This window comes from Denticeps clupeoides, chromosome 8 (assembly GCF_900700375.1).
Source record: "Denticeps clupeoides chromosome 8, fDenClu1.1, whole genome shotgun sequence".
NCBI classification, from domain to species: domain Eukaryota; kingdom Metazoa; phylum Chordata; class Actinopteri; order Clupeiformes; family Denticipitidae; genus Denticeps; species Denticeps clupeoides.
Window position 1 is genome coordinate 13,021,299 of NC_041714.1, and position 23,210 is coordinate 13,044,508.

At 45.0% G+C, this 23,210-nt stretch overlaps 1 protein-coding gene and 1 long non-coding RNA gene across 47 annotated transcripts in view; both read right to left on the reverse strand.

Annotated features, from left to right (window-relative positions):
• The window catches only part of ablim1b (actin binding LIM protein 1b), a 56,588-nt gene that overhangs the window by 6,499 nt on the left and 26,879 nt on the right, over positions 1 to 23,210 (reverse strand). For 9 of the 46 annotated variants that reach the window (XR_003750586.1, XM_028989832.1, XM_028989816.1 and 6 more), the window contains exons 3-20: positions 15,581 to 15,764; positions 15,347 to 15,456; positions 12,042 to 12,168; positions 11,830 to 11,923; positions 9,109 to 9,196; positions 7,546 to 7,604; positions 7,156 to 7,263; positions 6,212 to 6,256; positions 5,521 to 5,598; positions 4,884 to 5,045; positions 4,407 to 4,451; positions 3,059 to 3,103; positions 2,523 to 2,555; positions 1,760 to 1,795; positions 1,478 to 1,607; positions 1,210 to 1,302; positions 1,071 to 1,085; positions 282 to 374 (exon numbers count right to left, since the gene is read on the reverse strand). Coding sequence is in view for 45 of the 46 variants with exons in the window: in XM_028989832.1 (XP_028845665.1) it covers positions 282 to 374; positions 1,071 to 1,085; positions 1,210 to 1,302; positions 1,478 to 1,607; positions 1,760 to 1,795; positions 2,523 to 2,555; positions 3,059 to 3,103; positions 4,407 to 4,451; positions 4,884 to 5,045; positions 5,521 to 5,598; positions 6,212 to 6,256; positions 7,156 to 7,263; positions 7,546 to 7,604; positions 9,109 to 9,196; positions 11,830 to 11,923; positions 12,042 to 12,168; positions 15,347 to 15,456; positions 15,581 to 15,764 (1,545 nt within the window). In the remaining variant the exon portion in view is untranslated. The remainder of the gene's footprint in view (positions 1 to 281; positions 375 to 1,070; positions 1,086 to 1,209; positions 1,303 to 1,477; positions 1,608 to 1,759; positions 1,796 to 2,522; positions 2,556 to 3,058; positions 3,104 to 4,406; positions 4,452 to 4,883; positions 5,046 to 5,520; positions 5,599 to 6,211; positions 6,257 to 7,155; positions 7,264 to 7,545; positions 7,605 to 9,108; positions 9,197 to 11,829; positions 11,924 to 12,041; positions 12,169 to 15,346; positions 15,457 to 15,580; positions 15,765 to 23,210) is intronic. The other 37 variants (XM_028989847.1, XM_028989844.1, XM_028989845.1 and 34 more) reach the window with 24 other exon arrangements.
• On the reverse strand, positions 18,327 to 22,549 carry LOC114796024 (uncharacterized). The gene is made up of 2 exons (XR_003750587.1): positions 20,428 to 22,549; positions 18,327 to 20,337 (listed from the first exon to the last, which is right to left on the reverse strand). It is a non-coding gene; the product is annotated as an uncharacterized LOC114796024 (long non-coding RNA).

Genomic DNA, 23,210 nt, shown 5'->3' on the forward strand with positions numbered 1-23,210 from the left:
GAAAGGAAAAGTTGGGATGAACTTTACTCTCGTGATCGCACCAGTGACAGGGCAGAATGATGTAAATAACTAGATGATGGGCTGAACAGCACTTAAGAGCCCGTGGAAACCCAGAAATACAGAAATACAAAAAACCATGATGATAATGAGGAGGAAGATCTGTGGAGAAGGAGGAGAAGGGAGGGAGGGAGGGAAATGTACATGAAGAGAGGGAGGGGAAGAGAGAGAGAAAGAGAGAAAGAGGCGGGGAGGGGGGGGCTTTCGGCCGCTCCAGCTCCTACCTGGGATGTGAAAATGTTTGGGGATCAGAGAGAGAGTCGGAGTGGTCGGCCGGGAGGAGAGAGGGGAGCTCCTCCCACTGGACGGCTCAGTGCCTCCACAAAAGAAGAGGAGGAAAGGTAGAACAGAAGGAGGGAAAAAGAAACAGAGAAAAATGCTGGAATAAATCTTGGTTAAAGGTCAACAAAAGACATGGCTGAAGATGGACAGATGGGACTTCCAGGGCTCGGCCCCTTGACAGACAAAGACAGGAAGACGGAAGAGGGTGGGCGTGGCATGAAGGTAACATGTAAAATATTGTGTGCGTGTCTGTGTGTATGTGTTTTTGGGATGGTCATACGACACAGAGAAGTGAATTTAGCGTCATGCTGATTCCTTTTTAGACATTCCCACTGGAGCCAAATGTTGTATTTTTTTTAAGGTTTGTAAAGCAAATTGATGAATTAGTGATAATTCATTTGTTTACGTCCAACTGCTGCCAATCCCAGAACCCTTCACTTCACTCCAGTGGAGATGCACCGTCATAAACACAAAAAAAGTTCCACCACTAAACACATCAACACACACACATATATACACACACCCAGAGGATATGGCTGTTACATAGGATCCTGGCCCAAATGAGCACATGCAGGATTTGGGGACATTTTTGGGAGGTAGCTGGAGCCTTGCCACTGAACGTATATGAATGGGCCCAGACACACACACACATTCAGAGCCTGGTGGCCAGCATGCACATGTACAGTATGAACAAGAGACAGTAGAGGGGCAGCTGCGGAGCCAAGACGTACCAATGTAGAACGAGTCTGTAAGAGGAGACAAGAGGGAAGAAAAGGTGAATGGAGCAGCAGCCATTTTCAGCAAGCACCACAGTTCAGAGAACGTCTGTGAGGGGAGGGCGGGGCCAGACTGTGATAGGAGGGGTCTTACCTCTGATATGAGGGAGGAAGTGATGTCGGAAAGGGGAGGTGGGGCGGGTGTCATTGGGGCCCGAGCGCAAAGAAGAAGAGAGCTTCAGCATTCCTGCCAGCAGCTCAGAGGAAGAGGACGGAGGAGAAGGAGGAGAGGAAGGCAGGATAGAGGAGGAGACAGGGGAAGGAGAATGTTAGTGGACGAGGAAAAAGAAGCTTGGTGAAGCCAGAGAAGAGGGGGGATTTTCCAGACACACCCACTTATAGGTCAGAGGTCACAGACTCACCTGGTCTGTGGAAGTGTTGTGGGGATCGGGACAGGCTAGGTGTGTAGCTGTGGCGGCTGTATACCGGTGACCCGATGGAGCCCTGACTGGTGGATCTCTGTATGATGCGATCCCTCATATCATAGCAACCCTGCGATGGACAGACCACTGTTAGAACATTGACCAGTGAAAACTGGGAAGCAATTTTCAAATGAATTGGTCACTATTTACTGCCAATATAAAATTTGTGTGTAAATGAAGTTTGTCTAAGTGGGGCTCGTGAAGCCTAGAACAAGCGCTAACCTCAGCCGAAGGGGTGGGAGACAGGGTCCTTGGAGACTAGGGGGGAAAAAAACAAAAATGCATGAAACCTCCAGTATGAAGACAGGGTATTTAAGGAGGCAGTAGGTATGTGAAGTGATGAATAGCAGAGTCTGGCAGGAATACACAGGATGTTAGGGAGGGGTTATGTTGTATGTCCCTCAGGCTGGACATACAACACTCCAGGACGGAGATACCAGCAACCTATGACCTGAAGCAAACCAGCTTTACACCAGAAGGTCTATAGTTATGAAAGGAGTCAAGCAAAGATAACAGAAGGACTTGATTAAAAAATTTTTTTTTTTTCTGTTAGGGTCTAATGACGGTAAAATCCATGATGCTTTGAGCCATAAGGACCCATGGAGAGACAGATGTCACCAACTTATTCATGCAGTATTATGCAGTTTTAAGTCCCTAAGTGATGTATACTGAACTTCCCGGTGCATTCATGTGGCAAATGGGTTTGAGTTTTCAACCCATTAAATTGTGGTTTAACATGAAGTCTTACAGAACTGTTCCTATCATACATTCTGCTATGGAACCACACAGTAAAGAATGACTCCTCCCTAAGACAACTAGAAGGTCAAACCACAGACACATACACACACACACCCAAGTGCACAGACAGCACATGGCCCTATCTTTAGATAGGTTAGCTACAGCTAAGGTTTCACACAGCTGGACTGCAGAGAGAGAAAGAGAGGGAGCAAGAGAATAGGCAGAACACAGGCCATCGCCTACTTACTGTCTCTGCTGGTGACGGCTGCTGTGCTGGCGTCTGAGGACAGTGACAGAAAATCTGACTATCCAAAATCTGTCTACAGCGCCACTTTAAAAGATCAAATACATCCCTCAACCCCCAGTTGTGAGTTATCAACATTACTCTTATGCAATTAAAACACCTACATAGCAGAGATGCACTTCAATTTAACTTGAACGGGAAAGGAGAGAACTTCAGCACATAACTTCAAACATGGATAAATTATGCTAAAATTGGGCCAATCCTGGATCACATGAGATCTCTTTTGCTGAATGAAAGACTCAGATCATTGGTTCTCTGTTTTAAAGGACTTTCAGGTAATGTCGTATATGTGCATATTTTTTCATGCTTATTTGAAAAGCCAAAAATTGATAATAAGCTAACAGACTTCTGGTATTTTAGATTTAAATATATGCTGAAAAAATACTTAGATATGTTAGTTAACGGACTCAGAACAGAAGTGTTAGGAAGAGATGCAGATAAAGTTGTATGCACGGCGATCAAGGGGTATGCCGACTTACACTCTCTTGGACCGGCGGGGAGGTGTCACCTCCAGATCTCACTTGCTGTAGGTGGAGGAGATGTGGTCTTAATTAGCTACCTGACATGTTTTACTGCAAAATGACCATTAATTTCATATTTGTAGTCAGCCATCTATTGAGTCACTCTCATCCATGTGAGAAGTATTTTATCTTCTGACAAAAAGTAGGGTTTTAGGAGCAAATCTGTAATAGCACCAGCCTTTCATTTAAAATGTGTATCTCAAATGGCATAACCTGCCTTACATTTATGGCATTTATCAGACGCCCTTATCCAGAGCGACTTACAATCAGTAGTTACAGGGACAGTCCCCCCTGGAGCAATTTAGGGTTAAGTGTCTTGCTCAGGGACACAATTTGAACCTGGGTTCATAGGCGAGTGTGTTACCCACTATGCTACTACACCCTTAATAACTGGTGTGATAAAAGAAGCCTAGGAATGCAGGGCACCATTTTAAGGCGCATGTGTGGGGGCAGGCAGGGTCAAACAAGTCTTCTCCTGTCCACTAGAGGGTGCTACACTACAGATACTGCAGTCAGAAGCTGGTACAGCATGACAATGTTTAATGAGGGTGATGCATTACCAGTCATCAGACAGATTCCATAGAAAAGTGTTTACATGTCTATGGTCAAGAACAGTGCATGTGATGAAACACACAGGGTCTGTCTCTATACAGAGTGGTCAACAGAAAAAGCTGACAGATGCCATCTCAGATGTCAGACAGCATAAACGTTTCTGATTCTGACCACTTTTTAAAAATAACACCAATAGAAACAGAATAATGCAATGCATGATTTAGTTTAAAATGTTTAAACAAAGATAGCAAAGCAATATTTTGCCTTCATTTGTGGTGTAGGTCTTTTTATTTGACATGCTAGACAGCTACGTCTCACCAAGCCAAGGATATGGTTATAGTAGTGAAAATTACTAATATGAAAAAGGGGCTTAAATGGAAAACAAATTTCATATTTGATTAGTAATGCAATATCCTAAAAACTATCACATCTATCTGAAATGTATGTCAGCACAGGTAGGAGCAAGGCAGCAGAGTGAGTATTGAGACAGCTCCATTTACAGAAAAATACACATCATATAATAAATACAAATGAAAGACATACAGAGTGACAAAGTGGACACATCCAAAACAAATGACGTCCTTGCAGGACGGGCGGGGTGTTCCTAAAAGCAGTGCGGATCGTGAAGCAGTGAGAAAGTGTGTTTTATCATCAGCGGGGAATGGGCAGTGAAGGGCGAGGCATGGCGATTACAGCGGTTTGGACTTGGAGGGTGGGGTGGGCCTCTAGCAGGGGAGGGCCAAAGCCCACTTACGCGCATCTCCAGCAGGGGCGAGCACACCCGTCTGGCTGACACAAGCTGTCGACAGAGGGGTCTGAGGATTATAATCTGCTGCTCTGTGCTTATTCTGACCGACAGGATAGTTTGACAGGTGCAGAGTAACATCCTCAAATTAGAATTCAGCACAGACGTATTGAATGGGCACTAATCTCTATATAAACTATGGGTAAAATTTACTAACAGGAAAAAGAGGAGGAGGATTTACACAAAGCTTGAGAAAGCTACACACAACCTATAACCACATGCAATCCCCTAACTCTTCCAAAGAAGTATGAAAAATCACATAAAGGCCGCCGTTCTTCCAATCAACTCATCCAGAGTTAGAGTGACAAGAATATTTTCCCATAGTGCACTGTAGTCTAAGACAGAGGTGAGGCGAGTGTTTCAGGCAAATGGCAGGTTTAAGCGCCGAGTCACGTGGGCAGTGGGGGCAGAATGCGAGTGGGTTACCTCTCCTGGGCTCTGCCTGCCCTGTCTGTGGTCCAGGGTGGAGGTGTTGGAGTGGAACGACTCGTAGGAGATCATGTCTGGACGCTCTATGTCATAAATAGCCTTGACCCTGGGGATGGCGGCTAGATCCTTGTAATCAATGATCTCATTGTCTACTTTTGCCTGAAGGAGATGGGGGGGTCGGACACAGATGAAAGGGAAGGGAAGGGACGAGGATCAGGAAGAGGAAAAGGAGAAAAGAGGAGTACATTAGGGCTGAGCTGGGGTCAGTGTTCACCCACACATTCAGGAGCAATTCACAGCACAAGGTCACAAGGTCAAACAGCTGGGATGTGGTGGGATGGAAATTAGTTTTAAACACCAGAGGTTATGATGCAGGACAACAGCAGTTTGCATGTTTGCACAAAAGCGATAGAAGAAGTGTGTTTATGTCTGCATGAGTTTAAATGACAATATTCTGGCTACTAGAGAAGCTGGTTTTGTGAGGTCAAGGAGTCACAGTGGTCCAGGGAGGGCCGCATGGTGCCTCTACATATCCAGCTGAGGGGCATTGGTCCATTGGTCCATTGGCCATTGCTGTACTGTATTTGTCGAGCAGCTCAGGCAGGCTGAGGGGGCGGCGGTGAATGGGACTCACATAGATGGTGTGACCAGGGGACCCTGCAATGCTGGAGCCTGGTCGTGAGCAGATGCTCTCAGATGACGACCGGGTGGTCTGCAGGTAGAGGAGAAGGTGCCGTTAGACTGGATGATTCTGGAGAAAGCGAACTTCGGACTAATATACTAGTAGAGTGGTATTTTATCACGATGCAGTGTGTGTGGCAATGCAAAGCGTGCTCAGAACGCATCTTGTTCTTAATGCTACTGCGCTTTTGACTCATAAGGCTCAATATGTATCTGAGTTTGAGTTTGCTACAGATACTGAGCAAGAGCTGATCACCCACTGAGGAGCCTCCACCCTCATACACACCAGATGACAGAGTCCCGTAACTGAGACCGCATACCCACAGCAGAGCAATTATAAGCGCATTAAACCCAAAACCCATCAACCCAAAAACTGTCCACATAAATAAAGTCCATCACACAACTCTATATGCCCAGCAGACAGAGCGTGCAGCATGAGATTCTGGTTCCACCTTAACTGCTGCTCTGGGACCAGTTCCCTCCCATTCTCTCCCAGTCATTATCATTGCTGACAGAAAGGCACAAGCTCCAGACTCCAGGTCAGCAGTTAAAGGCAACGTGTGTGCACAGACAGACTGTGCACAAGCCCCCTGCTGGTGTGATCATGTAACAGCGGCCATGACGACAGTAGCAGAATACAGTACCTGCCTTTCTGATTGTTGCAGGGAGGTGACAGAAGGGGGAAGGAGCTGTGAAGGGGAGGAGAAGGGGGAAGGGCACAGGATATGACATCACATGTGCACATATAATGCCTCGCAACAGAGAAATCAGATCTGTAATGCCCTTCCCAGTATGAATTCATCTGCAGAGCCAATCCGTCTAAAACATGTCTAGATGGAAAAAGATAATCTATAAAGGTTCATAAATAAACTATTTCCTAAAAAGCAAGTGCATGTTACTCAACAGCCTAATCTGTTGTACATTCACTGGGAAAAGGACATCCTTTAGTTCTATGCTTTCACTGATCAGGACAAAAGGAACAGTTCCCGAGCCTCCACCAACTTTCGTAATCAGACAAATCTATTATAGATGACGGTATTGTTAATGTCTCATCTGAAAGTATCCCATTTCTCAGAAACCATGTGAATGAAGCAGGTCTTTAGCAGCCAGGTGCTCACTAATAATTTCAAATTGAGCAAATCTAATGAAACACAATCATTTTGTGTCTTGTTTTTGTTTGTTTGTTTGTTTAAAGTGAAGTGATTGTCACTTGTGAAACACAGCAGCAGAGCACACGGTGCACACAGTGAAATTTTTGAATAGTGAAATGTTTGAACAAAGTATAATAAAAGCATAGAACTGAAAGAGGTCAAGCCTTCTCTTTCATTGCAATTTCTGTGACTATAAAGAAAACGGACTAGTATTGAAGATCTGAGGTGAGATCTGAGAGGCATCCAGTGGTGAGTTTGTGATGGGTGCTGCTCTTGTGCATGATGTGGGTGTCAGTGAAACAAATCTTCACACACAGAATAAATCCCAGAATATCAATGCCTTCAGACTTCTGCATGAAACAAGCATGCTAGCTAGCTATAAGTTTGCGTGTTTGTGTATATGTGTGACAGAGAAATAACTGCATGGGTCTGCAAACCTCTGTTCTACTCTGAGGGTGTCGGCCCTTCAGACTGGGGTTCTTTATCTTAGACGAGGGGTAAAACATTTCAAACGGATTGGGCTTCCGTTTAGGCCGCTGCCATGCCTAGTGAGGACCACAAGAGAGAAAATACAGGAACTACAAAACACACCAACACACACACAAAACACTGAGAAGTACAGAGACAAAAGCTTGAAAGAGAATCAGACCGAAGAGACATGCATCAGAGAGCAGCGTGGCAGGGGCCGTAAATGCTGCCATCGCTAATTTAAAGAAAGGGCTGGGTTTGGCCCTCATTGGTGCGCCCAGACTGCTCTCCGCTGCAGGGAGGGAAACATAAGACAAAAGCGGACAGAAAAAAGGAAGAACCGGTGGTGGGGTTCTCACCCTGTACTTCTCTTCTGCTCTGCTACTGTTCTTACAGTCTGGATGCCACACTGTAGATCCTGCAGGGAGGGGGAGAAAAAAAAAACATCAGTGCACTGGGACTTGAGCTGTCTCGAACAGCTCAGGTGCAAGAAACTTCAAGACATGAGAAGTGTGGGTTGGCCTTGTGGATAACACAGTTGCCTCTGAACCAGAAGACCACAAAGTCAAGGTTCAAACCCCACTTACTACCACTTTGTCCCTTGCAACAACTGATTGTAAGTCGCTCTGGATAAGGGCATCTTATAAATGGCATATTCAAAGCAGCCTTATTTAATGTCAACTGCAACTTAACCTCTCTAGCTGTGAAAGTGAAGTGATTGTCATTGTGCAGCACTGCAGCACAGCACACTTTGACACAACGAAATGTGTCCTCTGCTTTTGACCCATCGCCCTTGGTGAGCAGTGGACAGCCGTGAAAGACGCCCGGGGAGCAGTGTGTGGGGACGGTACTTTGCTCAGTGGCACCTTGGCAGTTTGGGATTTGAACCGGGAACCTTCTGATTGTGGGTCCACTAGGCCACAACCACAGCATAACTGACCCCTTCAGGAAGCAAAAAGCTCCTTAATTTTGTACACCAATATTCTAATCCAGAGTGCATTCCAGAGTTGTGACTGGTTGGGAAGAGGGCTTTGGTCAATCATCGATGCAGTTAATCAAGTAAAGTGAAAGTGAAGTGATTGTCACATGTGATACACAGCAGCACAGCACACAGTGCACACAGTGAAATGTGTAATCTGCATTTATCCCATCACCCTGAGTGAGCAGTGGGCAGCCATGACAGGCGCCCGGGGAGCAGTGTGTGGGGACAGTGCTTTGCTCAGTGGCACCTCAGTGGCACCTTGGCAGATCAGGATTCGAACCGGCAACCTTCTGATTACGGGGCCGCTTCCTTAACCGCTAGGCTAACACTCTTCAAGCAAGTTTCTATAACTGTAATTCTATAATTAAGGACAGTCATCCACTATCATAATTACTTTACTTTTACTTTACTTTACTTTATTTGGCAGACACTTTTATCCAAAGCGACTTACAATGGGAAGACACCAGCAATTCTCGTTCGATTTCTATAGAATATCGAGTATACAAACTAAGAGCACTGATAAGGCTTAGACTTGTCATTGAAGAGCATGCTCGGAGAGTGTTGGGTGCTAGACTAAGAAAAATTATAATGTATTTATACATTTTGTATTTGTTTGTTCAATGTGTATGCATGTGTATGTGTTAAATTTGTCTGTAATATTTTTGGAATAAGAGGGTTTTCACCTTCTTCTTAAAAGTGGTGATAGTCTCGGCTAGTCGTGTGGAGGAGGGCAGGTTGTTCCACCAGAGGTTAAAAAGTCTAAAATTGCTAATGCATGAAAATCCTTTTTAAGGAATTGAATTGTCTTTACTATTTTAGAACTTGTATAGAATATGGTATAAATCAGTTTCTCTGACATGCATTTCATTACATGCAACTGAATCTTAACAACGTAATGAAAAGTGGGCTAGTGGGGCGCAGGGCTCTCTGTGGTGCTCACCTTGCAGGTACATCTCCTCCCCCTCTGTGAACATCTGGTTGCATCGGCTGCATCGTGCACAGCTAGGGTGGTAGTGCTTATCACCTGCCTATGGAACAGGTCAAAGGGTAAGGGTCAATACACATATAAGCCTAAACAAAATCAACCTGTGAAGGAAGACTATGGCTGAAAGAGACCGTGGAAAAGCCGGGCAGGTGTTCAGTCCTGCCCTGCTCTTTCTCCTGTTTCATGGCTTCCTGTTCTCCCATGACCTTGTGTGTGTATCTGTGTGAATGCAATTGTGTATGAATATGTGTGTTTTCTGTGAAAGACTCTTTGTGTTTTTGGCCAATCTCTGCTCAGAGATCCGTCTCCTCTGCATCAAATTTCACTGTTGGAGAAACCTATGGTATCCACACCCACACACACACACACACACACACACACACACAGAGCACTCTGCAGGCTGTGTTGAATGAAGCACATACAGACAGAGGAATGCGGCAGTGAATGTTTCCATTGCTCTCTCCATGCTCTGAACAGAAACAGAAAAACGTCTGGAATCCATTCAGAACTGTCATATGGGGCCTGCAAAGCATCCTGTGAGATTAGAGCGGTGACATTCTCTCATGTGTCTCTCCTGTTCTCATCGTTCTACATATGTGCAGGTACCGGGTCGTATGTTCAGATTCACAGCCTCATGCAGTGATCCTTCATGCCGTACTCAGGGGCGGGGGCTTCGCTCACTGGCCCCTTCCTCTGTATCCCATTATCCTCCTCTGCTATGACGCACTGACCGAGAAACGCATGACTTCATAAAGACATGACCTCCAACCAGCACACAAGTCCCCGTGTCTGTAGCAACCAGACTCAGTAACATCATATCTGTAAACAACAGACCCCTCAAAAAAAGTGGGAACCTTTGTTTCCACCCTTATGTTCTCTCTCCCGCAGCATGGCGATCTGTCTTAGTCTGATTGCATCATTTTCCCCTGGCATTTCATCCAGAGAAACTCCCAGAAAAACAACAAGGGAATGTAGAGCAGCTTCAGACCAGATGGAAGGGTGTGGAAGAGAAAAGAAACGGGGGAAAGAGAGGAGAACCACAATAAAAGGGGGAAATACTGGAGACAACAAGACTCAGCATTGGGATGTAAAAGAATCCAAGCCTGAACACGTACATTTGGACAATAGTCATGCTCCTTGTTTTCAGTTATGTGTCACAGAAACGGGGAATTCAGCAAACACACACACACACAAGATTAATACAAGACAAAATCCATCAGTAGAACCTTGCTGGTCACAACTAAGGGCTGGACCACATGTTTCCAAAGGGATATCAGAAGATCTTAACATACGACTAGACCTATTCTAATTATGATGACCAAAATATTTTGCAATTTTTTTAAAATTCATATTCAACATGTAATAATGTAACCAACGATAGATTTTAAACTAAAAAAAGTAGTTTTGTTGGTGTTGAAAGCATCTGTATCTGTACATGAAGGTTTCTGCTCACAGATACAACATCATAACAAAGACCCCAGGCCACCTTCACAAGGCTCAAATAATGAATGCAGCAAGAATATCCCACAGTAACAGGACTGGAAGATGCTGTCCTACACGGTACAAACACACACCAGTTCCATGCTGCAACCAATGGATCACCACAATATGTACACTGACACACCCGATATTAGCATTGGAGAACATATACTAATGAATACTGCACTAAATTGTCCAATAACCAACCGTTCCACAGGTTACAGGAGTGAATCTGGCCTGAATATTATATCATAATCCAGTATCATATATCATTTGAGGCTATAATCTGTGATACAAAATATGACCTCCAACTACAATTACCATATTATCTCAGTTTTGAAAGTATGAGGCATTGCAACAAAATTATGAGTTAACGTCGCCTGTACCCTGCGCTGTAAACCGTGAGGTTTAATGTGCAATCTGCAAATTGAGAGGTTGTAATTCTATAAGATTCAGAATATGCAATCTGCAAAGTGAAACCACAGCCAGTGGGGACATGAGGTCCGAGACGCAGGTGACTCTTACCTGAGGCGGTCTGCTGGCGTGGACCCCCATGCCTGTGCAGTGCTAACAAAACGTCCTTCTGTTCTCCCTCCGCTTGTCTCCGCTATCCCCCCTCTATCCCTCTCAAACATTCCTGAGAACTTTTCCCATCTCCATCCTGCTCCCCTCCTCCTCCCTTGCTCCTTCTGGGCTACAGCCAATAAGAGGGGCACATGTGCAAAGGGGGGGGCGTGTCCTGGGAGTGTGTGTAAGTGTGCACTGATCTCTGGAGACGTGCATTAACGTCAGAACTCTCGGCACACAGGGTCATCAACTCAGAGCGCAGTTAAGGGTTTAGAGTCCAGTGTGTGTGTGTGTATGTGTGTGTATGTGTGTAACAGGGTGGACCCCCACCCTTCCCCAGTGACTCTTGGCTGCAGATGTTCATTTAAGAGATGGAGCGAGCCCATGAGCACACAGCAGCACCATCATCGGCACGCCTAGGAAATAGTTCTAGACAGAGCAGTACAGCAGCCCAACACAGAACCTCACAAATGAAGAACCACGAGTGCTACAGACTTACTCCACCACCTCACCTACACCAGCAGCCAATACTCAGTTACTCAGCTACCAGCAGTCAACTTGGTAGAACAAGGTCAAAGGTCATTCAATAAGGTCATTCTGTGCAAGGCAGAACCATAATGGACTACTCACCTCAAGGACTTTCCCAGTGATGAACTGGTGGCAGGCCTCACATTGAACCCCGAAATGGATCTGATAATCTTTCTCACAGTAGGGGGCGCCGTCCCTGCAGCAGACACATAAGGGAGGGTGAAGTAATGAAAAAAAAAACAGGATACCAGCAGGATGTGACTGACAGGAGACTGATAAGCAGCGTGTCCGAAAGGGAAGAGAAATGAACTCACTTGCTGATGTACTCCCCGCTCAGAACTTTCCCACAGGCTTTGCACTTGAAGCAGCCCAGATGCCACTGCCTGTCCAGCGCCAGCAGGGCCTGACCGTTCTTAATGTCCCTACCACAGCCTATGCAATCTGAAACAAACACAAACACACACACAGTGAAGAGATAATTCATCAGAATACCTCCAGACCTCCACCAAGCACGATTTGCTCTTCAGGGTTCAAATCTGTCCAGATTGAGGGCTTTTAATGGCTAGTATACTGGGAGTTCTGCATCCCAAAACAAAGGTCCAGTTCCAAGTTCTAGATATCTTCATCACTTGTCATCCTACTCTGAGAACAATGCATGTAGATGACTGACCATATGTCTGCTCTTATCTTCAAGCTCATCAATAAACACACCATCATGTGTGAGCACAGATCCATCATGCCTCTGGCCATCCTTCACCCAGTGTGGTTCCACAGAAGGAGCACAATAAGCTTTGTATAAATAGCAGCAAATACTGTCTAGTATCATTTCAACCAGATCCAGCTGTAATCCTGCTCTGACAAACAGATCTAAAGGGGGGGAATCTTTTTAGGGAACCAACACAGAACTTAAGTACCAACCCGACGCTGCCACTAGGGGGGGGCCGTGACCCTGTGCTCATTAAGCATGGTTATAAGCGGTGTAATCATTATTTAGCCTCCAGGGCAGTCAGAGGCTATTCTGACACTCGCTAAGCTGTACCTGAACCATGTGCATGAGTCACTGGTCATGGGAATCGCTGTTCATTCAACTTGCATGGTTGGTTCCAAATACAAGATTCAGCTGGCCAAAAGCATTAGATTACACACACATACACAAAGAGGCTTGAGCGGTGATAAAAGGGGTAATGTCTGGAATGTGTGCAAAGGTTGTTCTGCTTAAAATAAACCTGGACTGTCATGTTCAATTGCTGAAAGTCGAATGAAATCTCTAAAAGATTGTGTGTGTGTGTGTGTGTGTGTGTGTGTGTATATAATAGCAGTTTTATGATAATTACCATAATTCTAGGTGTAAAAAGGCATAACATAAGGCATAAGGCAATAGACAAATATATTACTGGCTACAGTTACTGGTCCAAATGAGTGTTTAAGGCTTCTAAGATAACCCCCTCCTCAGATTTATCCAATCCAATTATCCATCATCGATGGTAGAGTTTGATAGAGTCCTGTTCCTAGGGGAACCCCAGCAGAACCCAAACAGATGTCCACCTGCACTGGACAATTTTATCAGCTTATACAGTTCACTGATTATATAAGTTTCTGATCAGCTACACACTTTTTAATTAAAAAAAAAAAAGTTGTGGTTTATCGGTATATAGGCTTTATCGTCATTTCTAAAGGCTAATGAGAGTAATTAATCACTCTTCCAAATAAGTATTTATCTTACAGTATTCAATCATATGTTGAGATATTTTTTTATATTGCCTGACTTTAATCAAAGCTGATGTATGCCAGGAACCAATAAGAGACCACCATTCATGTGAACATTTTCTGGGACCCCATCCCATTGCCAGATCTGTGCTCTTCTCACACTGCGGACCTTCATCAGTGACCGATCATTTCCTGTAGAGGAAAGATGGCCCATAACAAAAAGCTGTTTTCAGAGAGTGAGAGTGTGTGAGTATGTGTGTGTGTGTGTGTGTGTGTGTTACACAATGGGCCTCTGTGCTCATGTCAATCTCTGAAATGAGAATCGCTTGACTGCGCCGAGACAGGCGGTTGTCATGTAGGTATCCGGACCCTCCGCCTTCTCGCACTCCTGTTTATTAATGACTTCAATCAACTTAATTACTGCAGAGGCTCTACGCTAATCCCAGCTGGGTGGATTCATTCACTAAGAAACACGCTGTCCACATCCCAGAGCCCCGAATGGCTCCATCACGGCATTACCTACAGCTGACTTTTCCATTTCCATTATTCTGCATTGACCCCACCAACTTTCAAGTCCTCTCGCCTCAGCCAATCACAAGACAGAACAGGGAAGGTAAATGAAGGTAGACAGGAGCCAACTGTTTATGCAGAAGGTGAGGGTGAGCCTGCAGGGAGCTGAGGAAGATGAAGGGAGACGAAGAATAGAGGACCGAAGGGGCTCAAAGGGGGATAAACTCCTAGCTGGCTGACAGCACCATTGGGTCTGCTGAGTGAGTTTGTTTCCCGTCAGCACTAAAAAAGGCTTTGAAGAGAAAACAGGAACGGCGGGAGAATGTTCAGAGAACGCTGACAGAACAGTTTTTTGCTGCTCTGTTTGGACAACTGACTTTAGCATGTTTTTCCCGAGCATATGCATGGTTCAGCCAAACACAACAGTCAGAGGAGGCAGCCTGGCTACAGGGAAATTTCCTTCCAAACTTCTGATTTCACTTATGGAATTGCTCATCCAAACTCAGTCTGTACTTAATGTATCTACAACAGACACCTATAGAAATATCAGAACTGCCCACAAAATGAACTGAGCTGTACACTTCTCTTAGCAAAAGCAGTTATTGCTGTTTTAATCAAGAAGGTGATCCTTTTAAAATGATACAGCAGCGCTAACATGGGGTTTGCATGGATGAAGTGTTCAGACTGCTACATGTGCTGATAATATTCATCTTTAAGACATATGAATAAATGTAATAAAATAATGATGACTGTACCTCTTTGCTGTTATTGATGACTTGCATGTTCTGTCTGTTTCGGGATTTGGGATGCAGGGTGTGACTCCGCTCTGGTTCGCCTATTTCTGCACTCAGCTTTTCACAGCCTAGAACATTCCTCTCATGCCTACTTAAACCCATCGTCTGAGGGCAGCCAGTAGTCAGACTGTTAATGTAAAGGCTAATGGTTCTGCAAGTTGTTTGCAAGTTGTTTGCAGAACCTTTCATTATCCTAAAGTCTGAATCCTCAAGTGTGAAATGTAGTGATATCCCATAAACATGACCTGTGCACTGACCACAAGTTAAGCTGGTCAGAAACCAGTCATTATAACAGACCAGCTATAAATAGAGACCTGCATGGAACTTTAAACTGCTGTCCATCCATGAAAAGCTTTGATATAAGGAGAGGTAATGGCCTCACCTATGAATCAGGAGACCAGAAGGTCCTCAAAGTCCCAGGTTCAAACCCCACTTACAACCATTGTGTCACTGAGCGAGGCAATTAACCCTGAGTTGCTCCATGGTGACTGTCCCTGTAACTACTGATTGTAAGTCGCTCTGGATAAGGGTGTCTGCTAAATGCCATAAATGTAAACGCTAAATGCCATAAATGTGTAATATAAGGCCAGCGTCATACAGACACTCACTGCTGGACATGCTGATGTCTTTAGGTGTGGGACACATAGGCTGGACACAGTGCTGGCACAGGCAGTCCTTCCCATTAAATGTCACCCGGTCCCCAGCAGGAAATGGCCGTCTGCAGGAAAGGAGACAGACACGTTATTGAAAGGCAGTCCACTTGTGATAGAGAAGGACTCTGATAAAAGTCAAATTGTCTAATCTTTACTGAAGTGAAAAAGACGACTAGAAGAAGCTCTCACTTGCAGATGGTGCAGACGAAGCAGGTGGGGTGGTAGGTCTTGCCCAGAGCCGTCACCACCTCACCCTCCACAAAGTCACCACAGCCGTTGCATCGAGTGCCGTGGAGCCGCTGGTAGTCCAGAGCGCACAGATACTCCCCGTTCTTCATGAAGAAGCCGCCCTGTGCCAGATCGCAGCCACACACTTCACAAACACAAACACGCGCACACACATAAATATTTTATTATATAAGAGGTTCTTATGGGGAGTGCCTCATTCACAAGCTCACCTCTCAGGCCCGGGGTGGTAGTAGCCTAGTGATTAACACACCTGCTCATGCACCAGAAGATCACAAAGTCAGGCTCAAACGCCACTTACTGTCATTGTGTCCCTGAGCAAGACACTTCAGGGGGACTGTCCCTGTAACTGCTGATTGTAAAACACTATGGATAATGGTGTTCAATGTATTGAATTAAACCGCTGATAAGGGTGTTGGTATATGTCTACTGACACATCCTTTGTACAAGGGTTATTAGGGTTTTTAAATCGTCCAGAAAGACATAATGTATGAGAGACCTGTCAATCATGACTACATTCTTTGTTTATAAAGCATCATTAAAGATGGAGCCATCTCCTGGGAAATAATTGCACATCAACAAAATGGGATGAGTGGGTCATAATGCCAATTACCTTTGCTTTTTTCACTCTGTCTGACCATTGTTCCTGAGGCAGATGTTGGTTTATTGTCTCGAGTTCACTAGACCAGCCAGTCAGCAGACACACACACACTCACACTGTGAGTGTGTGTGAGTGTGTATGAGTGAGAGAGCTCATGTCCCACAGTGCTGGAACCCTGACCGACTGCCAGCGGGCAAAAGGTCAAACTGCTAGTGCCTCCTACACTCCTTGAGCTCCTGCTCTGCCAAAAAACACACCCCATACGGTGGCAGAGACACACGCTGTTCTGATAGATATTTCCTGAGAGAGAGACATCATTTCCTTTATCCCCTCCGGTCTGTCTGAGTGAGTCCCTAAGTCCCTGAAGGTAAAGAGTGTTTGGGTTTGTGTGTGTGTGTGTGTGTGTGTGTGTGTGTGTGTGTGTGTGTGTTGTTTGGGGGTTACATGGGTGCAGAGCCATGTCCTGACAGATCTTTGGCACCCAGGATGAGAATATCTCACAGCTTGTTTAGGGGACACCTGACACCAAACCCTGACCACACACACTTCATCGCCCACCCCACCCTGGGCCTTTAGACACATCCCGCCGTTCTGCTGCACTGAGGGGAAGCGCGACAGCCAACTGTGAAGTCATGAGGGACACACCCCGCTGAATGTCTCAACTGAGTCTGAATAGAAAAAAATGCAAGACGGCCTGCACATTTGAGCCCAGAAATGAACTTCAGGTGCAGGATCGCTGCTCAGCAGGAAGCAGAATGCGTTCTGGTGACGCAAATACAGCAACAATCAAATATAAGCCTCACATCACAAATCATATCACCCTCTTTTCCACCTGTTTATTATAGCCTGATGTAGTTTTTTTACGTTGCTCCATGCTGAGTTTATTTTAGTTTATTTCTATTTTTTCCCTATCTATAATATGAAGCAGAAATCTGTTCATGTAAATACAAGGACAGTACAAGTCAAGTACAGTTCATGTTCTAAATGTGATATTTATTTTATTGTTTTATATGAGAGCATGTGTTTTTTTGCATATATGCTTCTATTTGTGAGCAGCTCATGAGCTTTATATGACCTTGGTGGATGTGGCCCCTGCACTAAGACTTATTAGCTCCATGCATATGGCTCTTATTCATTTATCTAATGCTCTTACGCAGAGCAATGCCCTTCCACTAATCACAGGTAGCAGCGCAGTAGAGGGCTAAGCATGTTGATCTGGTTGAAGAGGGTAGGAGGATTTGTTGCGGTTCCCACTCAATGTTTTTGTGGATAAGCTCATTCATAGCAGGCAGAGAGCCGCCGCCAATAATACTGATAGGAGATCAAGAACAATGATCTGATCACAGTTACTCTGGCCACTGCCTGCTACCAGCATCTCAGGGTCCAAAACAGGTGAAAGAGTATCCTGCCTGTAATGCTCCTTTACCTTAAGAAAAATATTTGATTGATTGGATAATTTTATACATATCTTATTCAGACATTTATTGAAATTAACCTTAATCAACCTGTCATCACTTTGTGTACACTTATGCATGTCTGTGTATTATATAAAGTATTGTATACACCTTCTCATTCAATGTATTTTCATGACCATTTACATTGGTAGATTCTCACTGAATGCATCAATGAACACATGTGGAGTTATGTACTCGAGATGGTTTGGGGTGAGCTGGACCGCAGAGTGAAGGCAAAGGGGCCAACAAGTGCTAAACACCTCTGGGAACTCCTTCAAGACTGTTGGAAAACCATTTCAGGTGACGACCTCTTGAAGCTCATCGAGAGAATGCCAAGAGTGTGCAAAGCAGTAATCAGAGCAAAGGGCGGCTATTTTGAAGACACTAGAATATAAAAAGTTTTCAGTTATTTCACATTTTTTTGTTAAGTACATAACTCCACATGTGTTCATTCATAGTTTTGAGAATCTTAAGTGAGAATCTACCAACGTAAAGGGTCATGAATGGTCAATGAGAAGGTGTGTCCAAACTTTTGGCCAGTACTGTATGTATATGTGTGTGTGTGTGTGTGTGTGTGTGTGTGTGTGTGTGTGTGTGTGTACACAAAGGGACATATATAACTGCATGAAACATGTCCGAAATATGAAATAAATTTAATGAACGAACAGAATGTAACACTAAGCAACAAGAAAATAAAACAGGAAAATAAATGATTGATAATCAAAAGCAGGCAAATTTCTAAAAAGGCAGACGAGAACCACCAGACCCAACCATCATTGTTCTTACATCTCTGTACAGCAAGATCACCGTGGCGACAGACAAATGTGACAAGCAGGTGTCCATGGTGACGGCGGCTGCCAGCGATGCAGGCAGAGACGATTGCGTAAGCAGGTGGTGGACTGGGGAGACTGTGCCATCCCTGTGTCTGGCATTTGTTTAACCTTCACTGCAGCCTGGGGTGACAGCTGGGAAAATGTCAGAGCCATTAGAGATGTGTCACACCGCAGAGTGAAGGGGACAATGTCACACACAACACACGCTGCAGAGTGGCCCGCACGGAGGGAACAGTCTCTTCACAGAGACATGTGATGACATTAAATTAAGGTCTTAACCATCTCCTCAAACTACAACTTTACTCACACAGGATCTATATATGTGTGGAGATCCTGCCGATCCTACATGTGCTAAAAAGAGCATTATAACTAGGTTCCAGGATGACCTCCTTACATTGCTTCTGGCAGGTGGGATGTAGAAGCCTTGCTAGCAGATTAGAACGTAACAGCCGACGTGCGTTTAGGCAGCGAGGACAGCCTGTCACTGCTGTTTTGGAATACGCTCTTCACCAGCATTCAGTGAGTTAGAATACTGCCAGCTTGGTAGTGCGAAGGGGTTTTACAGACACGCGCAGTGTGTACGACTCTATATTTTAACTGTACAGTTAAATCCATGGCAGGGGAATGGAGTGAGCATGAGAACAAAATCCTCCTCTCTCCCTCCGTTAGCACCTCCTGCTGATGCACACATTAATATTTTACTCCGTTGGCCCAGCAAGGCCTTCAGTAAAACCTGGGATTAGTGCTGATTCTGTGTACGTGTGTGTGTAACTTGTGTGTTAAGGTCACCTTGGGAGTGTGTAAGTGTGTATTAATCTCTACATGTGTGTGTAAATTCAGACTCTGTGATGTGATGTGAGCTGTGCTGGTGAGATGGGGTGGAGGATGGGGTGCTTTCTGTTTAATTATTCGATCTGTGTCCGCCACAGGATCTGATGACAAACATTATTTCGTCACTTTCCCTCGCCGTGCCGCTCAGCAGAGACCCACCCACGTTCATTCCTGTCCCAGCCTCAAATGCTGCAGCGGGCGAATTAATATGAGAACATGAGAGCTGTACCTGAATTCATCATTCACCACAATCATGAGAACCAGCATCACCACAGTGACTATACAGCCTCTTCTGCAGTAAATAACTGGGACAGTTATTTGATTTTTCACTGTGTCTCACAAACACACATATACTCCCTAATAACGGTACACGTGTGAGTGTGTTTGTGTTATAAGTGTGATTAAAGTCAGTAATAAGTAATAGGCACAACCTAAATATAGACTAAGGGTGTGTGTGTGATATATAGATACAGACATAATGTACAAGCTTGCAAGATTAAAATAAACAGCTTTTAATGATGATGCATGAACCATGAGCTTGTTTGTGTGTGTGTGTGTGTGTGTGTGTGTGTGTGTGTGTGTGTGTGTGTGTGTGTGTGTGTGTGTGTGTGTGTGTGTAGGCACAATGACAAGCACAGCACAGCACATTCCCTGTGACCTCTGTTGACTTCAACTTTGAAGGAGCACAGTGATTACATCAATGCATCAGACTGGTTCCCCCTCAGCTGCTTGTCTGTTCTTGATCAGTATTGGCAGGTAGAACAGGACGTATAACAGAACAGAACGCGGCACACACAACCAGGACCAGGTTCGTAGGCCCTCAAAAACAAACCCTTGATACAAGATAAACTGTGGTGGGATGGCCCCTTGCCCAGGGTTCGATGTGTGGATTAGTGTGGATTAGGCGGTTATTGAAGGCGAGTGGCGGTGAGGCGAGGGAGTTGGTACTGGACCTGGAACTCTGATGCTGTTGAAGCAATCCTTGAATGAATGTGTCAGAAAGACGGTCACAACATGCATCTACATAACATTTAATTAAAAAAAGTCATAGATGTGCCTTTGTGAACACACTTTACTGAGTGTTGGTGTTTAACCTCTAGATGACACCCAGCCCTCTTCTCTGTCCTGACCCCATGATACTGCAGATGAATCATAGACCCAGCATGCGTTGCCATGATGACCTGCTGAGGCACAGATCAGTGACAGGCTCGACACAGGTGGAGCAGTGCATTGTGGGCCACGTTTACATAAACTCTGAGTGACGCATACTATAATTTCTACACTGTTCCCCCTGCTCCCTACTGCTCATCCCTGCCTTCAGAAAATCTGGAAGAGGGGGGTGGAAGAGTTGAATGAATGAGAAGGAGCTGTTCAGCCATTTTAATGCCACCAAATTCCACTGAGATTTTTCCACTCCACATTTTGTAACAAAATTACATAAACAATTGAAATGAACAAATATAAATTGCTTACTAATTTAAGTTTGATAACACTTTGTGAAACACTGCAGCATGGTACGCACATCAAAATGTGAAAAATGAAAAGTGAAAGTGAAGTGATTGTGAAACACTGCAGCACAGCACACAGTGACACAACAAAATGTGTCCTCTGCTTTTAACCATTATGTGAAGTGCACATAATTGAAGCAGACAAGTGTGAGGCTAATGAGCAAGCAGGCTGATTAATAGCACAATTGTGAGCATAAATGGAAACATGGCTGCCGATGGCAGACAGCTGCACCGTCCACCGTTTCCGGGTGCTGAATAGAGCCGGACACTCGGATTTCATGTAGCGGGTTATATTCGGCAACGGAGCCAGACGCCCTGTTAGCGGCGGCAACTGGTTTGAAGGGTCAGGGTCCATATCAAGGGCGACAGAGGGAGGGACGCAGGGGTCTCTGACAGCTGCCAGACACCCCACTCCACTATTTTAATCCAGGAATGTTGAGCCTATCTCCAAGAATTTTAACTCTGTACACACATCCCAGAATGTTCAGTGAACCCTTGTGCACACGCCCAACACAACACAACACGTCCCAACACACACAGGAAGGCGCAAACAAGGGGGCTACTTATAGCACTGGGCAACTGCACTGACTTTACCCATGTTTAATGACTGGTTTTACACAATTACACATACATAGTGCAATTATCTAAATCTAAATAAAAAGGAGAAAGGAGGAGGATACTGTGTAAACTTGTGAAATGCCAGGTCTTTAAAACATTTTCAGAAGGTCCCGATTTGGTTCACCAGTACCTAAACAGGAAGCCACTGGGCACGAACTTCCTGCTGATATGCCTTGAAATACGCAGGCGCGATGAGGCAACCACTCCAGAGTTTCCTACAATTCACCTGACCCTTTCACTGAGCTCCTTTCACTGAAACATCCTGTCATTTACTGAAGTAAAGCAAGAGCATCAAACCCCACACAGCTCCAAAGCTCACTCCAATCACAATCACTATTGTGTAGTATAGAAACAAAGGCGGAATACCATCACTTCCTGGCTGCAGGGTGGAAAAAGCAGTATGGCAGCCTAGAATTTGCTCAAAGTGCTGTGACCTTTGACCTTCTGAGAAGTCTACCCTCTACCCTCATCAAGTGTTGCATGATGGTGCTTCCCGACTCTCTTTCTCTGATGTGTATGTCTGGTGCCCTTGAGATAGCCACCCACTATGTGTTCATAGGTGCCTTCAGAGTAGATGCGCTGATCTGGTATCTGGTCTACAACAGTTGATGTCATGAATTTCTGTTTAAGGTGATTTTAAATCACTATAAACATCTGAACTCTGACTCTGGTATACTTTGTGAAATCAGCAATCTTAAAACCTCAGTTGATTTCCGCATCACGTTTCTGCAGTTTATACTGTTCATTGACACAGAAACCCATGCCATCATCCTCATCTCTCACTGTTGGACCTCCTGGATTTTTTGTGGAATACATGACTCCTATGTGATGGCTATGGAACACCGTAAAAAATCTGTGTGGCTGGACAAAAAAAAAACAGAACTTGGGTTCTGTTCATCTTCTGTTGTTCAAGTGCTTGTTTTTTGCAATAGAACACACTGAGCCATCTGACTGTGCATGTGTGTCACTGGCTCCTCCTTTGGCATGACCATCTCACGGGTAAATCAACAAAAGTACCCAGACATACACTCACTGTTAAATCAAGGTTACAAATTCAGCCACATAAAGTTCACAGATTTCACACAAGAGCAGAGGTCTTCTTGTCTTCCATGGTTCCAACTTGCATCGATCTGATAGTGACCACCTGCACCCCATCAGACAGGCTACTCAGAATATCCAAGAGCTCCCCCCGCAGAAGCGAATGTCTCCTGGCAACAGCTGGCCTTTATCTGTGCTGCTAGAGTCCCTCTAGGCAGGCGGAAACAATGCAGCCGGCGATCATGGCGCCATCACGGCTCTGTCCGCTGAAATTCGTCATGAGGCGGAATTCATAAAGGTGGCTGGAAGCTTGGGATCAAAAGTAGTCCTCACATAAGTTGCATGGAATATCACTGATGAACACCTCACAGCCTGGTCATGGTGGTGGTGTAGTCCAGCCTGTGCAAAGGTACAGAAGGACCAGTCCAGGATTACATGAGTGAATAAGTAACCCCACCATGATATGCAAAAGTATGGGCTCTTGTGCCTACTATAATTAGGCAAGAGCAAAAAATATATATATATTGTGAATTTTGAAACTGAACTATCTGTGTCAGGATGGGCTGCACCTGGAGACACACCTGGCACATATTGGCAGGGCGGTTAAAAGGCGCTGTGGAGCAGCCCCTCGTCGGCTGCGACATTTTTGTGGACCGTGCAACCTATGTGTTCAGCATTCGGTTCTGGCAA